At 44.0% G+C, this 14,548-nt stretch overlaps 5 protein-coding genes across 5 annotated transcripts in view; 4 read left to right on the top strand and 1 right to left on the bottom strand.

Annotated features, from left to right (window-relative positions):
* The first annotated feature begins 1,925 nt into the window (after nt 1–1,925).
* LOC106328864 lies at nt 1,926–2,822 on the top strand. Its single transcript, XM_013767399.1, has one exon. It carries the CDS (start codon nt 1,926–1,928, stop codon nt 2,820–2,822), a length of 897 nt encoding a protein of 298 aa, XP_013622853.1.
* Nucleotides 2,823–3,203: 381 nt separating this feature from the next.
* On the top strand, nt 3,204–4,796 carry LOC106344884 (calmodulin-lysine N-methyltransferase). The gene is made up of 7 exons (XM_013784184.1): nt 3,204–3,276; nt 3,361–3,526; nt 3,615–3,694; nt 3,868–3,928; nt 4,003–4,118; nt 4,189–4,324; nt 4,400–4,796. Exons 1-7 carry the CDS (start codon nt 3,204–3,206, stop codon nt 4,689–4,691), a joined length of 924 nt encoding a protein of 307 aa, XP_013639638.1. The 3' UTR covers nt 4,692–4,796.
* A 452-nt stretch (nt 4,797–5,248) lies between these two features.
* Nucleotides 5,249–7,208, bottom strand: LOC106305743 (thaumatin-like protein 1b). Its single transcript, XM_013742142.1, has 2 exons — nt 6,195–7,208; nt 5,249–5,763 (listed from the first exon to the last, which is right to left on the bottom strand). Exons 1-2 carry the CDS (start codon nt 6,962–6,964, stop codon nt 5,631–5,633), a joined length of 903 nt encoding a protein of 300 aa, XP_013597596.1. The 5' UTR covers nt 6,965–7,208; the 3' UTR covers nt 5,249–5,630.
* A 4,442-nt stretch (nt 7,209–11,650) lies between these two features.
* LOC106304189 overlaps nt 11,651–14,548 on the top strand; it is a 4,122-nt gene continuing 1,224 nt past the window's right edge. Inside the window, exons 1-5 of the mRNA XM_013740589.1 lie at nt 11,651–11,992; nt 12,364–12,558; nt 12,646–12,783; nt 12,871–12,982; nt 14,444–14,546. Coding sequence (XP_013596043.1) covers nt 12,364–12,558; nt 12,646–12,783; nt 12,871–12,972 — 435 coding nt within the window. The 5' untranslated portion in view covers nt 11,651–11,992 and the 3' untranslated portion in view covers nt 12,973–12,982; nt 14,444–14,546. The remainder of the gene's footprint in view (nt 11,993–12,363; nt 12,559–12,645; nt 12,784–12,870; nt 12,983–14,443; nt 14,547–14,548) is intronic.
* On the top strand, nt 13,449–14,123 carry LOC106328855 (glutathione S-transferase T3-like). Its single transcript, XM_013767387.1, has one exon. It carries the CDS (start codon nt 13,449–13,451, stop codon nt 14,121–14,123), a length of 675 nt encoding a protein of 224 aa, XP_013622841.1.

Genomic DNA, 14,548 nt, shown 5'->3' with positions numbered 1-14,548 from the left:
TTAGTATTTCGAGGTTTGGTTATAACCCGAACCGAACCAAAATCCAAACTAGGATCTGAAAGTATCTGAAATTAGTTAAATATGTCAATGTTTTTATTATTATTAAGGTGATTTAGATATTTTAGAATATTCTTTGTTTTATTTGTTATTTTAAATATTTTTTACTTAATTTAGATAGTTTAAATAATTTTTAATTAGATTTATGAATAGTTTCTATATTTTGAAAAAAATTTGTCAATTTTCAAAGTTTAAAATATATATTTTTGGACGATTTCAAACATTGGTTATAATCCGATCCAAACCGAATTCAGAAAGAACCAAGCCGAATCCAACCTGATAATTAGTAAAATTCGAACGGGACTGGGACTGGGACTGATGAGCATAACACCGAAAATCCAAAAATCTAAATCAACTGAACCGAAATCGACGGTTTAATAAGGAGCTATCTTAGGAGTTTGATGGAGGCTATTGGGTTCGACGCCAGATGGGTTAAGCTGATTATGGCATGCGTTACTTCTGTTTCCTTTGCGGTACTGGTGAATGATCAACCTTTTGGAATGCTCAAACCGCAACGTGGTCTGCGTCAAGGTGATCCCCTCTCGCCGTTTCTATTTGTGTTGTGTACAGAAGGGCTCACACACCTATTGAATAGAGCAGAAAGATTAAGCTTGCTAAATGGCTTGAAGTTTGATGATGAGGGACCCTCAGTTCACCATTTGCTGTTTGCCGACGACAGTTTGTTTATGTGCAAAGCGTCTGAAAATCAAGCTAGAAATCTGAACCAAGTGCTCGAGGTGTATGGCTGTGCAACAGGACAGACGATCAACTTGCAGAAATCAGCCATATCCTTTGGATCTAAGGTCGATCCTGATGTTAAACTTGCAATTCAGAGGGTGTTGGGTATCTCAAATGAAGGAGGTTCAAGCAAATATCTGGGGCTGCCGGAATGCTTTAGCGGCTCTAAGGTAGAGCTACTAGGCTATTTAAAAGGAAAGGTGAATGGTAGACTGAATGCTTGGTACCCAAGGAAGCTATCACAAGGCGGCAAAGAAATTTTATTAAAGACGTCAGCATCGGCCCTGCCTGTTTTTGTGATGTCAGTCTTTAAACTCCCGAAAACAATCTGTGCCAATATCTCCAGTGCCATGGCAAACTTCTGGTGGGGATCTGATGCGCATATTAGGAAAATCCATTGGATAGCTTGGGAGAAGCTTTGCTTGCCAAAGGAGAGTGGTGGAATGGGATTCAGGGACTTGGAAGCCTTCAATCAGGCATTGCTGGCTAAACAGGCGTGGAAAGTTCTTACTCTCCCCCACTGCTTGTTGGCCCAATTCCTCAAGAGCAGATACTTCCCAAGCTCTAACTTTTTGGAGGCCAAACTGGGTGACAAGCCATCCTTTGCTTGGAGAAGTTTGTTGTCTGGGAGGGAACTGATACTTAAAGGTCTGCAGAAACGAGTTGGTAATGGAAATTCTATACACGTTTGGACAGATAAATGGGTCGAAGATGAGGCTGATGGGTACGGCGTGAGAGCTCCCTGGATAAAAAACTGTACATTCAATGTGAATTTGACGGTAAGGGAGTTGATAGATTTCCAAAATAGAAGATGGAATATTCAGGCATTGGAAGAGGTTTGTGTGCCTTCAGACGTCCAAATTCTTTTGAAGAACCAACCGGTGACTTCTAAAGAAGATTTCTGGGTGTGGAAGTTTAACAAATCAGGTGCTTACTCTGTTAAATCAGGGTATTGGGTAGCGGCCCAGGAAAAGAGCAAAGAGATACGTCAAGTAGCGGAAGCTCTACCATCCCTCAATAGCCTGAAATCTCAAATCTGAAAAGTGCAGACGGCCCCTAAGATAAGAACTTTTGTATGGAAAGCTGTGTCTCAAGCCCTGCCGGTAGCTGATCTATTAAGGGAAAGGGGAATGAAGTGCGATGATCGATGTCAGCTGTGTGGCTTTCAAGGTGAATCGGTGAACCATATGCTTTTCTCCTGCCACCTACCTAGGAAATGTTGGGCGGTATCCAATATCCCTTCTCCTCGGGGTGGCTTCAGCGACCATTCGATCTATGAAAACATTGCATACATCCTGAAGGTTAGTAAGGATGTAAGGTTCGATGTTGAAACTAACAGAAGCTGGCTGTGGGTCCTATGGTACTTATGGAAGAACAGAAACGCCTTTATCTTTGAAGGAAAATTGTTTGAAGCAGATGAAATCATAAAGAAAGCCAAAGAGGAAGCTGATGTCTGGTTTGTGGCTCAACAAGTTCAGAGTGGAATGGACCAAGTGGAGGCGGGCGTGATAGAGAAGGGAGTACTAGTTAACGCTCCGAAAATTGCCAAAAGATGGGTCCTTTGTGAGTTTGACATGGACTGGTCGAAAGGTCTTGGGTTCATGGGGGCGGCGTGGATAGTGAAAGATGAGAAGGGAAGAGTTCTACTACATAGTAGGAGGGCTTTCTCGGATGTGAAGTCGATCAATGAGGCTAAGCTACAGGTCTGGTTGTGGGTTTCAGAAAGTATGTTGAGTTTGAGGAAGAAGAAGGTGATCTTTCTTTCAACCTTTGGGGATATGGTTGAGGCAATAGAGAAACCCGCCTTGTGGCCTAACTTACAGTTTGAAGCTACAGAGATTAAGAGAGAGCTGCAGTCTCTCGAGGCGTGGGAGTTAAGGATTGGACTTTTGGCTTCAGTTAGATGTGCCTCTTTCATCGCTCAGAGTGTCAGGCAGCTAGGTCTGATGCAGTCTTATGTAGCGGTTGGCCATCGACGTTGGTTGGATCATATGTACGTGAACGAAAGTGGAGCATCGGATAGCTAACAGAGTCATGGGGATTTCTTTTTGGTCCACCCTTGTTGGGTGTTGATGATGACTGTGTACTGAGTTATCATAAATTTTTTTGGGAGGTTTGTGGAAATGTAATCGGATATGCTCTGGTCGTAAAAGCCTTTTGATATATATAAAGTTTCAATTTGGGGAAAAAAAAAAAAATAAGGAGTAAGGACAAACTTGTCGGGGATAAAAATTAAAAATTAAACATCACGCTGTTTTCCTCACCCCAAAACCGACCGGTGCATAAAAACGGCAGAGCATGTGAAACACTTCTGTTACACACACTTAACGGAAACAGTTGTCGTCTTGTTTGCTGATTAGTTCTGTAATAAAAATTTGCCGGCGGAGGAAGCGATAACGATTCTTTCCATGGATCCCACTTCTTCTTCTTCTTCATCTCTTAGATGGAGAATCCTTCGCCAAGCTCTTATCCACAGATCTGGTGAATGACTCCCTTCCCCTCATCCAGTTCTCGATTTTCACTTCCTCGTAGCTAACGACTCGTCTCTCAAAATTTGTCACTCAGATTCTCAATCTGAAGCTGAGATCAAGCGGGTTTCAAGAAAATCAACCCAAGGATTCAACTTGATTCCGTGTCAAGTACTGGATTCTTCTCCGGAATCAGAAGACTCTCGGGAAGCATCCCTTTGCTACTCAATTCCCATCGCTGCTTCTCCCAAACTCTATCTAACGTTAGCACTTTCAAAGTTTCGATCCAATGAAACAATCTTCTTTAGATTTTCCACTCTTAAAAGATTTTTTTCTGTGAGTTTATTGCAGACAAAGAGTGGATAATTGCAGTGATCTCAATGACTTCGAGATATCTAATCGACACAACATTGATAACACAGGACTTGTCTGTAAGCTCTTCACCCCCACTTGTGTTATTATGCTCACATAAACATTATTAATTGTGAGTTTTTCATTTTAATCTTAGGTTTGATTAGGTAGAAACTTTTATGTGAAACAATGTCTCTGCTCTGTTCTGTTTAATATGTTAGATTTTAGTTAAGTTACTGTCATTCTTATATAGGTCAGTGGCCTTCAGAAGAAGTTCTAGCTTACTTCTGCATGTCTCAGCCAGATCGCTTCAGGTTTCTCTCTTCAGTTTTAAGATTGTGTTCTCATACCTTCTTCTTCTTCACACATTTTATTTGGGATGGTGCAGAGGTAAGAGAGTCATTGAGCTTGGATCCGGGTATGGTTTAGCCGGTTTAGTTATCGCTGCTGCCACCGAAGCATCACAAGTGGTCATCTCAGATGGAAATCCCCAAGTAGTCAATTGTATCCTTGTGTGTGTACTGTTTTCATTAGAGATGTCTTCTTGGATTCATTGTTGTACCTAACAATCCAGATATTAAACGTAACATAGAGTCCAACTCCATGGCATTTAGCAACAACACAAGCGTAAAAGCCATGGAGTTGCATTGGAACCAGCATGAACTCTCAGAGTTGACCAACACGTTTGACATCATAGTTGCGAGCGATTGGTAGCTTCCCTCGCTTTTTTTTTCATTCCTCTTGATATATGTTTCTCACCTCTTGTCTCCTTTTTTATTCACCAGTACATTTTTCAAGGAGTTTCATAAGGACCTTGCAAGTATCATCAAGGTGCTGCTGAAAGCCAACGAACCCTCTGAAGCGTTATTCTTCAGCCCTAAGAGAGGTGACTCTTTAGACAAGTTCCTAAAGGAGATTGAAAACGTTGGTTTACATTATGTCTTAACTGAAAAATATGATGAACAAGTTTGGAAGCGCCATGAGACGCTTGTGAAAGGAGACGATGAATCTTGGCCTAGTTATGACAAGAGCCACTGTTACCCTTTACTTATTCAAATTACTAATTATCATAAATAGCCAAAGACTGTTTCATCTTTTGGCTTTGTTTAACATTCTGTGTGTTTTCTTCAGGGGATATGATATTTAAGTGGGTGGATTTGAAAGTTGAAACCTTTTTGACTCTCTGCAAGATGCTCTCTTATCTTTCTTTTTTTCAGTTATAGAGAGGTCCTCACCCCAAGTATAGACGAGTTAGGGGAAGCCGTTCATCTAAAGGGGAGGAGATATAGAACATTATAAACAATACAAAGCTAAAAGATTCTAGATCAAGTGTACTGCCATTGATGAACGCTGTACACTTTACACCTTTAGGGCATCTCCAATCGCATCTCCAATAGTACACAATAATTTTCTCTATATTTCATTGGAGATGGTCTTAGAGAAAAACAAAACAAAACTAGTGTCAACCGTAAATCAAGGATCTGAGTGAAAATTAATGAGAGAATTCTCTACAACTGATACTGCTTTGTGTTTTATATAATCTAAAGTGGAAAATTCGATTGTGAATTAATAAACAAGTAACATCAACTTTTCGAAATAAAGGGAAGAGAGAATGTTAGCCGCCTCACTATATGGAACTGTAAGTTTAATAGTATTTCATTTGTATATACACAATTATATTATTGGCTAAAAACTGTGATTACCCGCCAAATTTGCATGATTATTCAACGTACATTTTCAGACAGCGTCTACTACAGACACCGTAATCCGTAAAGACAACATCTTGTCTTATAAAAAACAAAGAAAACTAGCAAGAGATGAGAGTCCTAATGAATAACTATTACTATAACTAATCAATCTAAAAACAGATCCATCCTTAGCAACTTTGGAATCCCACACAAATCAAACTCTTTCTTCTGGTCGTCTTTTATTTGATGATCTTTTCTTTCTCTTAAGATGAAAACCTCGAATGATGTTGTTATCAAAAGCTCTAACGCATACGTTACAGCTATGTCATCAAACGCGTTGTAGTGCCCACACCCCAACAGCTAAAACACCAACAGAAAACACGGTGGATAGAGTTGGCGACGCGGACGAGTAGCTTACGGCTTCAGGCTCAAGTACTCCTTCCTTCTTTGCACTCTTCACACTGAGACAAATCACAAAAGTTACAAAATTATTAATTATTGTATGAACAAAAGAGCCGTGTCGGACCACACATGGGCACAGTTCACCGACGTTTGAATGAGAAGAAAAAAATCTATGCATACAACAGAGAACATTAGATATTTTATTTATTATGCTGATATCATTATTGCAACGGGTGAAAATGAAAATGCCGTCTTGTCTCATCATTTCACAAATTGACAAAACAACACGGTGCATTATGACAAACACGTCTCATGATTTTTTATACGGTGATTTGACCTCACCCTTCTTCAAATTAAACGTTACAAACAAAAAGTGAATTATTTCTCTCCAACATTCAAAAAAGTATTGGAATATTTCATGTGATTAAAAAATCGAAACCGGAATTCTTCAAAAAGAATCCAAACCAAACTTTTTTATTTACTATATTACCTTGGGTTAGGAGAAGGACAGAAAGTGATGAGGTAATCAGCTCCGGCGCAAGTAAACGTACTTGTTCCGTCGTCGTACGCATAACTATAAGCTCTAGGACACGCGTTTTTGAAAAACAGCGAGTACTCGCTCGGCTTACACGTGTCCGGCGTTCCAAACGCGCCGCTACAGCAATACTCCGGCGTCCCAAACGCCTCGCAAGCGCTTTTGCAACCCACTCCATCTGCAGTCCCCGTCGTCGTCGCCACTTTCAGCTGAGCAGGACAAGGGCCGTTGAGCTCCGCAACGCAGCCGGTGATGGTGCAGTTCCCGGCGACGCCGCTCGCATCTCCGCCGCCTTGCGGCACGATCGCCATAGGGATGTTGTAGCCGTCGACGAGGCTGACGTCGTAGAAGTCGAGACCGCCGGCTCCGTTCAAGGTGAACTCGGCTAGCGTCGCCGGAGGTGCGGCGCCGGATCCGGAGCACTCGACGGCGGAGGAACCGCAGTCTCCGGTGACGCAGGTGAATTTACCGGTGGTTGCGTCTTGTGTGCAGAGAGTACGGCCCCAGATACGGCCGGACCAAGCGGCGGGGATCTGTATGACACGTGTTTCTGTAGGGTTTAAAGAGAATCCGGTGGTGGGTAAAGGAGCGGTTCCTGCTCCGGAGAGAAGGCCGGGCCAGACGGTGTAGCTGCACTGGTTAACGACGGTGAAGGTGGTGGAGGAAACGCCGTAGACTAGAACAAGAAGTAGAAAAACAAAGAGAGAATTTTGAGAGTAACCCATTAGAGCAGAGAGTCACCAGAATCTAAATATATAAACTTTTGTTTGTTTGTGTGTCGCCGCCGAAGATGAGACTTCTCCGGTGACTCTGTGTTCTGCTCTGGTGAGAGATGTTTGAAGAGTGTAAATGTGTAGGCTTGGTGTATATATATTTCGGGAAATAGAATTTAGGGCATGATTATCGCCCGTATGTAAAGCCCATTTCTTCTTATTTTGGGTCGAAAAATTAATGTAAAATAGGTGAAAATATTACAAACGGACCGAAGAACTTCTTAATTAAGAAGTTTATTTCTCCGTCCTTAAGGGGCAGGTGGCAGAAAATGAGTGGGTGTAGGGTTAGAGGAAGAGAAATTCGTGTTCGGTGTTTTCATTTTCGACTTCTTCTTGTTTCGAGCTCGTCGGCGATTCAATCGCCATAGCTGTAATCCGTCGAAATCGAAACCGCCTCTGTGCATGTTCTCTGTGTAAATCCTCTCGGCGAAATCGAAACCGTCTAAACCCCATCTCCTCTGTCGATATCCCCTCGGCGAAATCGAAACCGTCCAAACCCCATCTCCTCTGTCGATATCCCCTCGGCGAAATCGAAACCGTCCAAACCCCATCTCCTCTGTCGATATCCCCTCGGCGAAATCGAAACCGTCCAAACCCCATCTCCTCTGTCGATATCCCCTCGGCGAAATCGAAACCGTCCAAACCCCATCTCCTCTGTCGATATCCCCTCGGCGAAATCGAAACCGTCCAAACCCCATCTCCTCTGTCGATATCCCCTCGGCGAAATCGAAACCGTCCAAACCCCATCTCCTCTGTCGATATCCCCTCGGCGAAATCGAAACCGTCCAAACCCCATCTCCTCTGTCGATATCCCCTCGGCGAAATCGAAACCGTCCAAACCCCATCTCCTCTGTCGATATCCCCTCGGCGAAATCGAAACCGTCCAAACCCCATCTCCTCTGTCGATATCCCCTCGGCGAAATCGAAACCGTCCAAACCCCATCTCCTCTGTCGATATCCCCTCGGCGAAATCGAAACCGTCCAAACCCCATCTCCTCTGTCGATATCCCCTCGGCGAAATCGAAACCGTCCAAACCCCATCTCCTCTGTCGATATCCCCTCGGCGAAATCGAAACCGTCCAAACCCCATCTCCTCTGTCGATATCCCCTCGGCGAAATCGAAACCGTCAGACTCCATCTCCTCTGTCGATATCCCCTTGGCGAAATCGAAACCGTCTCACCCAATCTCCTCCGTTGAAATCCCCTCGGCGAAATCGAAACAAGAAGAAGTCCATCTCCTCTGTCGATATCCCCTTGGCGAAATCGAAACCGTCTCACCCAATCTCCTCCGTTGAAATCCCCTCGGCGAAATCGAAACAAGAAGAAGTCCATCTCCTCTGTCGATATCCCCTTGGCGAAATCGAAACCGTCTCACCCAATCTCCTCCGTTGAAATCCCCTCGGCGAAATCGAAACAAGAAGAAGTCCATCTCCTCTGTCGATATCCCCTTGGCGAAATCGAAACCGTCTCACCCAATCTCCTCCGTTGAAATCCCCTCGGCGAAATCGAAACAAGAAGAAGTCCATCTCCTCTGTCGATATCCCCTTGGCGAAATCGAAACCGTCTCACCCAATCTCCTCCGTTGAAATCCCCTCGGCGAAATCGAAACAAGAAGAAGTCCATCTCCTCTGTCGATATCCCCTTGGCGAAATCGAAACCGTCTCACCCAATCTCCTCCGTTGAAATCCCCTCGGCGAAATCGAAACAAGAAGAAGTCCATCTCCTCTGTCGATATCCCCTTGGCGAAATCGAAACCGTCTCACCCAATCTCCTCCGTTGAAATCCCCTCGGCGAAATCGAAACAAGAAGAAGTCCATCTCCTCTGTCGATATCCCCTTGGCGAAATCGAAACCGTCTCACCCAATCTCCTCCGTTGAAATCCCCTCGGCGAAATCGAAACAAGAAGAAGTCCATCTCCTCTGTCGATATCCCCTTGGCGAAATCGAAACCGTCTCACCCAATCTCCTCCGTTGAAATCCCCTCGGCGAAATCGAAACAAGAAGAAGTCCATCTCCTCTGTCGATATCCCCTTGGCGAAATCGAAACCGTCTCACCCAATCTCCTCCGTTGAAATCCCCTCGGCGAAATCGAAACAAGAAGAAGTCCATCTCCTCTGTCGATATCCCCTTGGCGAAATCGAAACCGTCTCACCCAATCTCCTCCGTTGAAATCCCCTCGGCGAAATCGAAACAAGAAGAAGTCCATCTCCTCTGTCGATATCCCCTTGGCGAAATCGAAACCGTCTCACCCAATCTCCTCCGTTGAAATCCCCTCGGCGAAATCGAAACAAGAAGAAGTCCATCTCCTCTGTCGATATCCCCTTGGCGAAATCGAAACCGTCTCACCCAATCTCCTCCGTTGAAATCCCCTCGGCGAAATCGAAACAAGAAGAAGTCCATCTCCTCTGTCGATATCCCCTTGGCGAAATCGAAACCGTCTCACCCAATCTCCTCCGTTGAAATCCCCTCGGCGAAATCGAAACAAGAAGAAGTCCATCTCCTCTGTCGATATCCCCTTGGCGAAATCGAAACCGTCTCACCCAATCTCCTCCGTTGAAATCCCCTCGGCGAAATCGAAACAAGAAGAAGTCCATCTCCTCTGTCGATATCCCCTTGGCGAAATCGAAACCGTCTCACCCAATCTCCTCCGTTGAAATCCCCTCGGCGAAATCGAAACAAGAAGAAGTCCATCTCCTCTGTCGATATCCCCTTGGCGAAATCGAAACCGTCTCACCCAATCTCCTCCGTTGAAATCCCCTCGGCGAAATCGAAACAAGAAGAAGTCCATCTCCTCTGTCGATATCCCCTTGGCGAAATCGAAACCGTCTCACCCAATCTCCTCCGTTGAAATCCCCTCGGCGAAATCGAAACAAGAAGAAGTCCATCTCCTCTGTCGATATCCCCTTGGCGAAATCGAAACCGTCTCACCCAATCTCCTCCGTTGAAATCCCCTCGGCGAAATCGAAACAAGAAGAAGTCCATCTCCTCTGTCGATATCCCCTTGGCGAAATCGAAACCGTCTCACCCAATCTCCTCCGTTGAAATCCCCTCGGCGAAATCGAAACAAGAAGAAGTCCATCTCCTCTGTCGATATCCCCTTGGCGAAATCGAAACCGTCTCACCCAATCTCCTCCGTTGAAATCCCCTCGGCGAAATCGAAACAAGAAGAAGTCCATCTCCTCTGTCGATATCCCCTTGGCGAAATCGAAACCGTCTCACCCAATCTCCTCCGTTGAAATCCCCTCGGCGAAATCGAAACAAGAAGAAGTCCATCTCCTCTGTCGATATCCCCTTGGCGAAATCGAAACCGTCTCACCCAATCTCCTCCGTTGAAATCCCCTCGGCGAAATCGAAACAAGAAGAAGTCCATCTCCTCTGTCGATATCCCCTTGGCGAAATCGAAACCGTCTCACCCAATCTCCTCCGTTGAAATCCCCTCGGCGAAATCGAAACAAGAAGAAGTCCATCTCCTCTGTCGATATCCCCTTGGCGAAATCGAAACCGTCTCACCCAATCTCCTCCGTTGAAATCCCCTCGGCGAAATCGAAACAAGAAGAAGTCCATCTCCTCTGTCGATATCCCCTTGGCGAAATCGAAACCGTCTCACCCAATCTCCTCCGTTGAAATCCCCTCGGCGAAATCGAAACAAGAAGAAGTCCATCTCCTCTGTCGATATCCCCTTGGCGAAATCGAAACCGTCTCACCCAATCTCCTCCGTTGAAATCCCCTCGGCGAAATCGAAACAAGAAGAAGTCCATCTCCTCTGTCGATATCCCCTTGGCGAAATCGAAACCGTCTCACCCAATCTCCTCCGTTGAAATCCCCTCGGCGAAATCGAAACAAGAAGAAGTCCATCTCCTCTGTCGATATCCCCTTGGCGAAATCGAAACCGTCTCACCCAATCTCCTCCGTTGAAATCCCCTCGGCGAAATCGAAACAAGAAGAAGTCCATCTCCTCTGTCGATATCCCCTTGGCGAAATCGAAACCGTCTCACCCAATCTCCTCCGTTGAAATCCCCTCGGCGAAATCGAAACAAGAAGAAGTCCATCTCCTCTGTCGATATCCCCTTGGCGAAATCGAAACCGTCTCACCCAATCTCCTCCGTTGAAATCCCCTCGGCGAAATCGAAACAAGAAGAAGTCCATCTCCTCTGTCGATATCCCCTTGGCGAAATCGAAACCGTCTCACCCAATCTCCTCCGTTGAAATCCCCTCGGCGAAATCGAAACAAGAACCTATAGTGAGAAAGAGAATGGAGAGATATTAATCTTTTAAAGGGCTTAAGATATTTTTTAGGAAGGTCGGCTTTCACGTGACTCCGTGCCCCCTTAGTCGGCCAATGTGCCGTACATGTTCACGTTATTAGTAATATCTTATACGTAAAATATGCAAGAAACAATTCCACTTTAAATCACAGGAAACATTTTTTATATTGTTTGTAATTTCTTTTATATGGTTCGTGCAATATATGCCAGTATGGGTTGCATATGGCTGTCATCAGTCTTATTGATGTCGGTGATCTACGTAGAGCTTGTCCCTCTTGATTATTAATATAAATTTTTTGATTGTGACAGAGCATAGCATACCCATAACTTTGTTTGTTCGGTAGGTTACCCATCAGTAGACTAATCACCTTAGAGCATCCACATTGAGACTTGTAAAGGGGTTCATGGGCTCAGTATCATAGGGCCGGAATTAAAAAAAAAATAGAAAAATGGGTTTTATTTTGCGAGCCGGACCTTCCCAGTGACCCCGTAGGAGACGGGTTCACGCCAGGTGTCACGCAGCTATTGGCGACGCGTTATTGACGTGAGGAGGAGGATCGCGTGTAGAGAATCACTTTCCCTCATTTCTGAAAAAATCAAGGGTTTGCTCCCGAGAGGTGATTTCTCGAGCGATCGTCTCCTCTCATCTCATTTCTTCAAATTTCTTCACTATTCTTCATCGATTCGAGTAGAGAGTGTCTCCTCCACGTTAATAGGTGAGTATCGAGTGGATTCACCGATACATCTTTGCGTTTCAGTTCGATTAGTGGGATTTTAAAATTAGGGTTCGTGTACGATTTTGGGGGTTTTCGATTCTAGGTTTTAAATCGTCTTCTAGGTTTCATATAGGGGTAGATCGAAGCATTTCGTTGTAGATTAGTGTGATTTTCAAAATAGGGTTCATATTCAAATTTGGGGGTATTCGATTGTAGGTTATAAATGGGCATCTGGGTTTCATATAGGGCTAGATCGAAGCGTTTCCTTGTCGATTAGTGGGTTAATTTTGAATTTTGGGGATTTTCGATTTTAGGTTTTAAATCAATATTTTTTGTGATGTTGTTGTAATCCGTTTGGTTATCTGGTTCAGATGGATCCCGCAGAGGAGAGGAGAGATACAAAGAGGCATCAGGAGTACATAAACATGTTGGGAAACGTTTACGATTCAGAATATGGAATTCCAAGACGATGTCCCTGTGGTGGGAGAATGATTGACGAGGTGCGGGTGAAGGAGGAGCACGAGACTCATCCTGGAAAGCGCTTCTTCACCTGCATAAACTACGAGGTAAGAGATACCTCAGAGCACTCGTATAATATGTAGTATAATTTGTAGGAAATATGTTGTCTAATGTTTTATAATGTTGTCACCAAGGCTGATGGGTTACATTATCGTCAGCCTTGGGTTGTAGGTGTCCAGGAGGAGATCGAACATCTGCGTAAGCGTGTGGACGAGGCTGAGGAGGTGATCAAGTGGGTGCCCAATCTCAAGAGACAGATAGAGAGTGTAGAGGTTAGTGTATTTATTTTTTTAAGTGTACCTAATAGGAAGTAACAAGAAGTAATTTTTTTTTAACAGTAAGAAGGTTTATCTGTGCAGGCACAGGTTAAAAGGCTCGCTCTGCTGGTTGATAGGCTCACTGGTGACGTTTATAACCTCACTGTGCAGGTGGATACTATGGAGAAGGTCTGCTTCGATTAAAATCCAAAAGGTAAACACCTGATCTTGAACTGAACGAGAACTGAACTTGACTAGGTTGCTGGCTGAACTAGAACTGAAGTTGAGTAGGTAGGTTCCGTGTTGTATTAATTAAAGTGAATTGAAGTAGAAGTAACTTCAGTGTATTAATTGATATTTTCTGAAAGTAAAGTGATGCTCTGAAAGTGAACTGAACTAGAAGTAGTTTCCGTGTATTAATTGAACTAGGGTGGTTGGTGGCAGTGATGAATGCTCTGAAAGTGATGTGATGCTCTGATAGTGGTTGTGTTTTGATGAATGCTATCTGTTTTCGTGGTTGGTAGTTAGAAACTTTAAAACACATTGAGTTAAAACTTTAAAACACACCAAGTTACATCACCCAAAATATTAGTTTAAATACATAGTAAATCCCACTGAGGTTAACTCAAACCAAGTTCTGAAACAGAAACCAACTTTAAAACACACCTACGGAAACCTTAATGGATCCGTTTTCCCTTAATTCTCCCGGGTCTTCTCGTGTTCCCAAACCGGTTGAAAGGAAAAAGTGGACACCACAAGAAGATATAGTCCTCATCAGTGCTTGGTTAAACACCAGCAAAGATCCCATAGTTAGTAACCAGCAGAAGTTAGTGTCTTTTTGGAGAAGAATTGAGGAATATTTCAATTCAAGCCCTCTGCTAACAGGCTCTTCTGGAAGAGAGTGGAGTACATGTAAGCAGAGGTGGGGAAGGCTAAATTCCGAGGTTTGTAAGTTTGTGGGAAGCTATGAGGCCGCTTTGAAGGAGCAAGCTAGTGGCCAAAATGAGAACGATGTCATGAAGGCTGCCCATGACATCTTCTTCAACGACTACACGGGCAAGTTCACACTTGAACATGCGTGGAGGGAGCTGCGGTTCGATCAAAAGTGGAGGTCAACTTATTTAACAACAGATGGTGCAAAGGAGAAAAGAAAGGAAGCTACAGAGACGGTGCCTGACTCAGAAGAAGAGGTTAGACCACCTGGTGTTAAGGCTTGCAAAGCAGCCGCCAAACGCAAGAAGCATGGGAATGAAGCAGCATATGATCGACTACAGACCATTATAGACATGAAACAGAACATATCCAAACAGAAACTACTAGATCGTCTCCTCTCAAAAAAAAGATACTCTAACTGATAGTGAGGTGTCTCTCAAGGACAAACTCGTAGCTGAGATGCTTTGATCTGGTCAGTGATTATAAACGTAGTAGTTTAGGTAGTTTTCTTGAGTATTTGCGTAGTTGTTTTAGGTTGTTTTGCTGATAATGAATGTTAATTGGAACTATGACTGGTTTGGAATTTGAGTTGTATAGTCATTTTATTTCAGTTCATCAAATAGTAGTAGTAGTTTCGTTGGCTTTAATTGGAACTATGCCTGTTACAATAAATAGTAGTAGTAGTTTCTTTGGTTTGCTTACTTGCTTACTAACTATTGGCGTGGTTTTGTTGCTTCTGCAGGTCACGGGTTCTACTTCAACTGGCGTTCTTTGTTGCTTCTGCAGGTCACGGGTGGTATTAGCTAAGTAGTTGTCACGGGGTGTAGTAGGTAGTGTGTAGTGACAA

Source organism: Brassica oleracea, chromosome C1, assembly GCF_000695525.1.
Source record: "Brassica oleracea var. oleracea cultivar TO1000 chromosome C1, BOL, whole genome shotgun sequence".
NCBI lineage: Eukaryota > Viridiplantae > Streptophyta > Magnoliopsida > Brassicales > Brassicaceae > Brassica > Brassica oleracea.
Note: the sequence above shows the minus strand (reverse complement) of the source record. Positions and strands in the feature narration are given on the sequence as shown.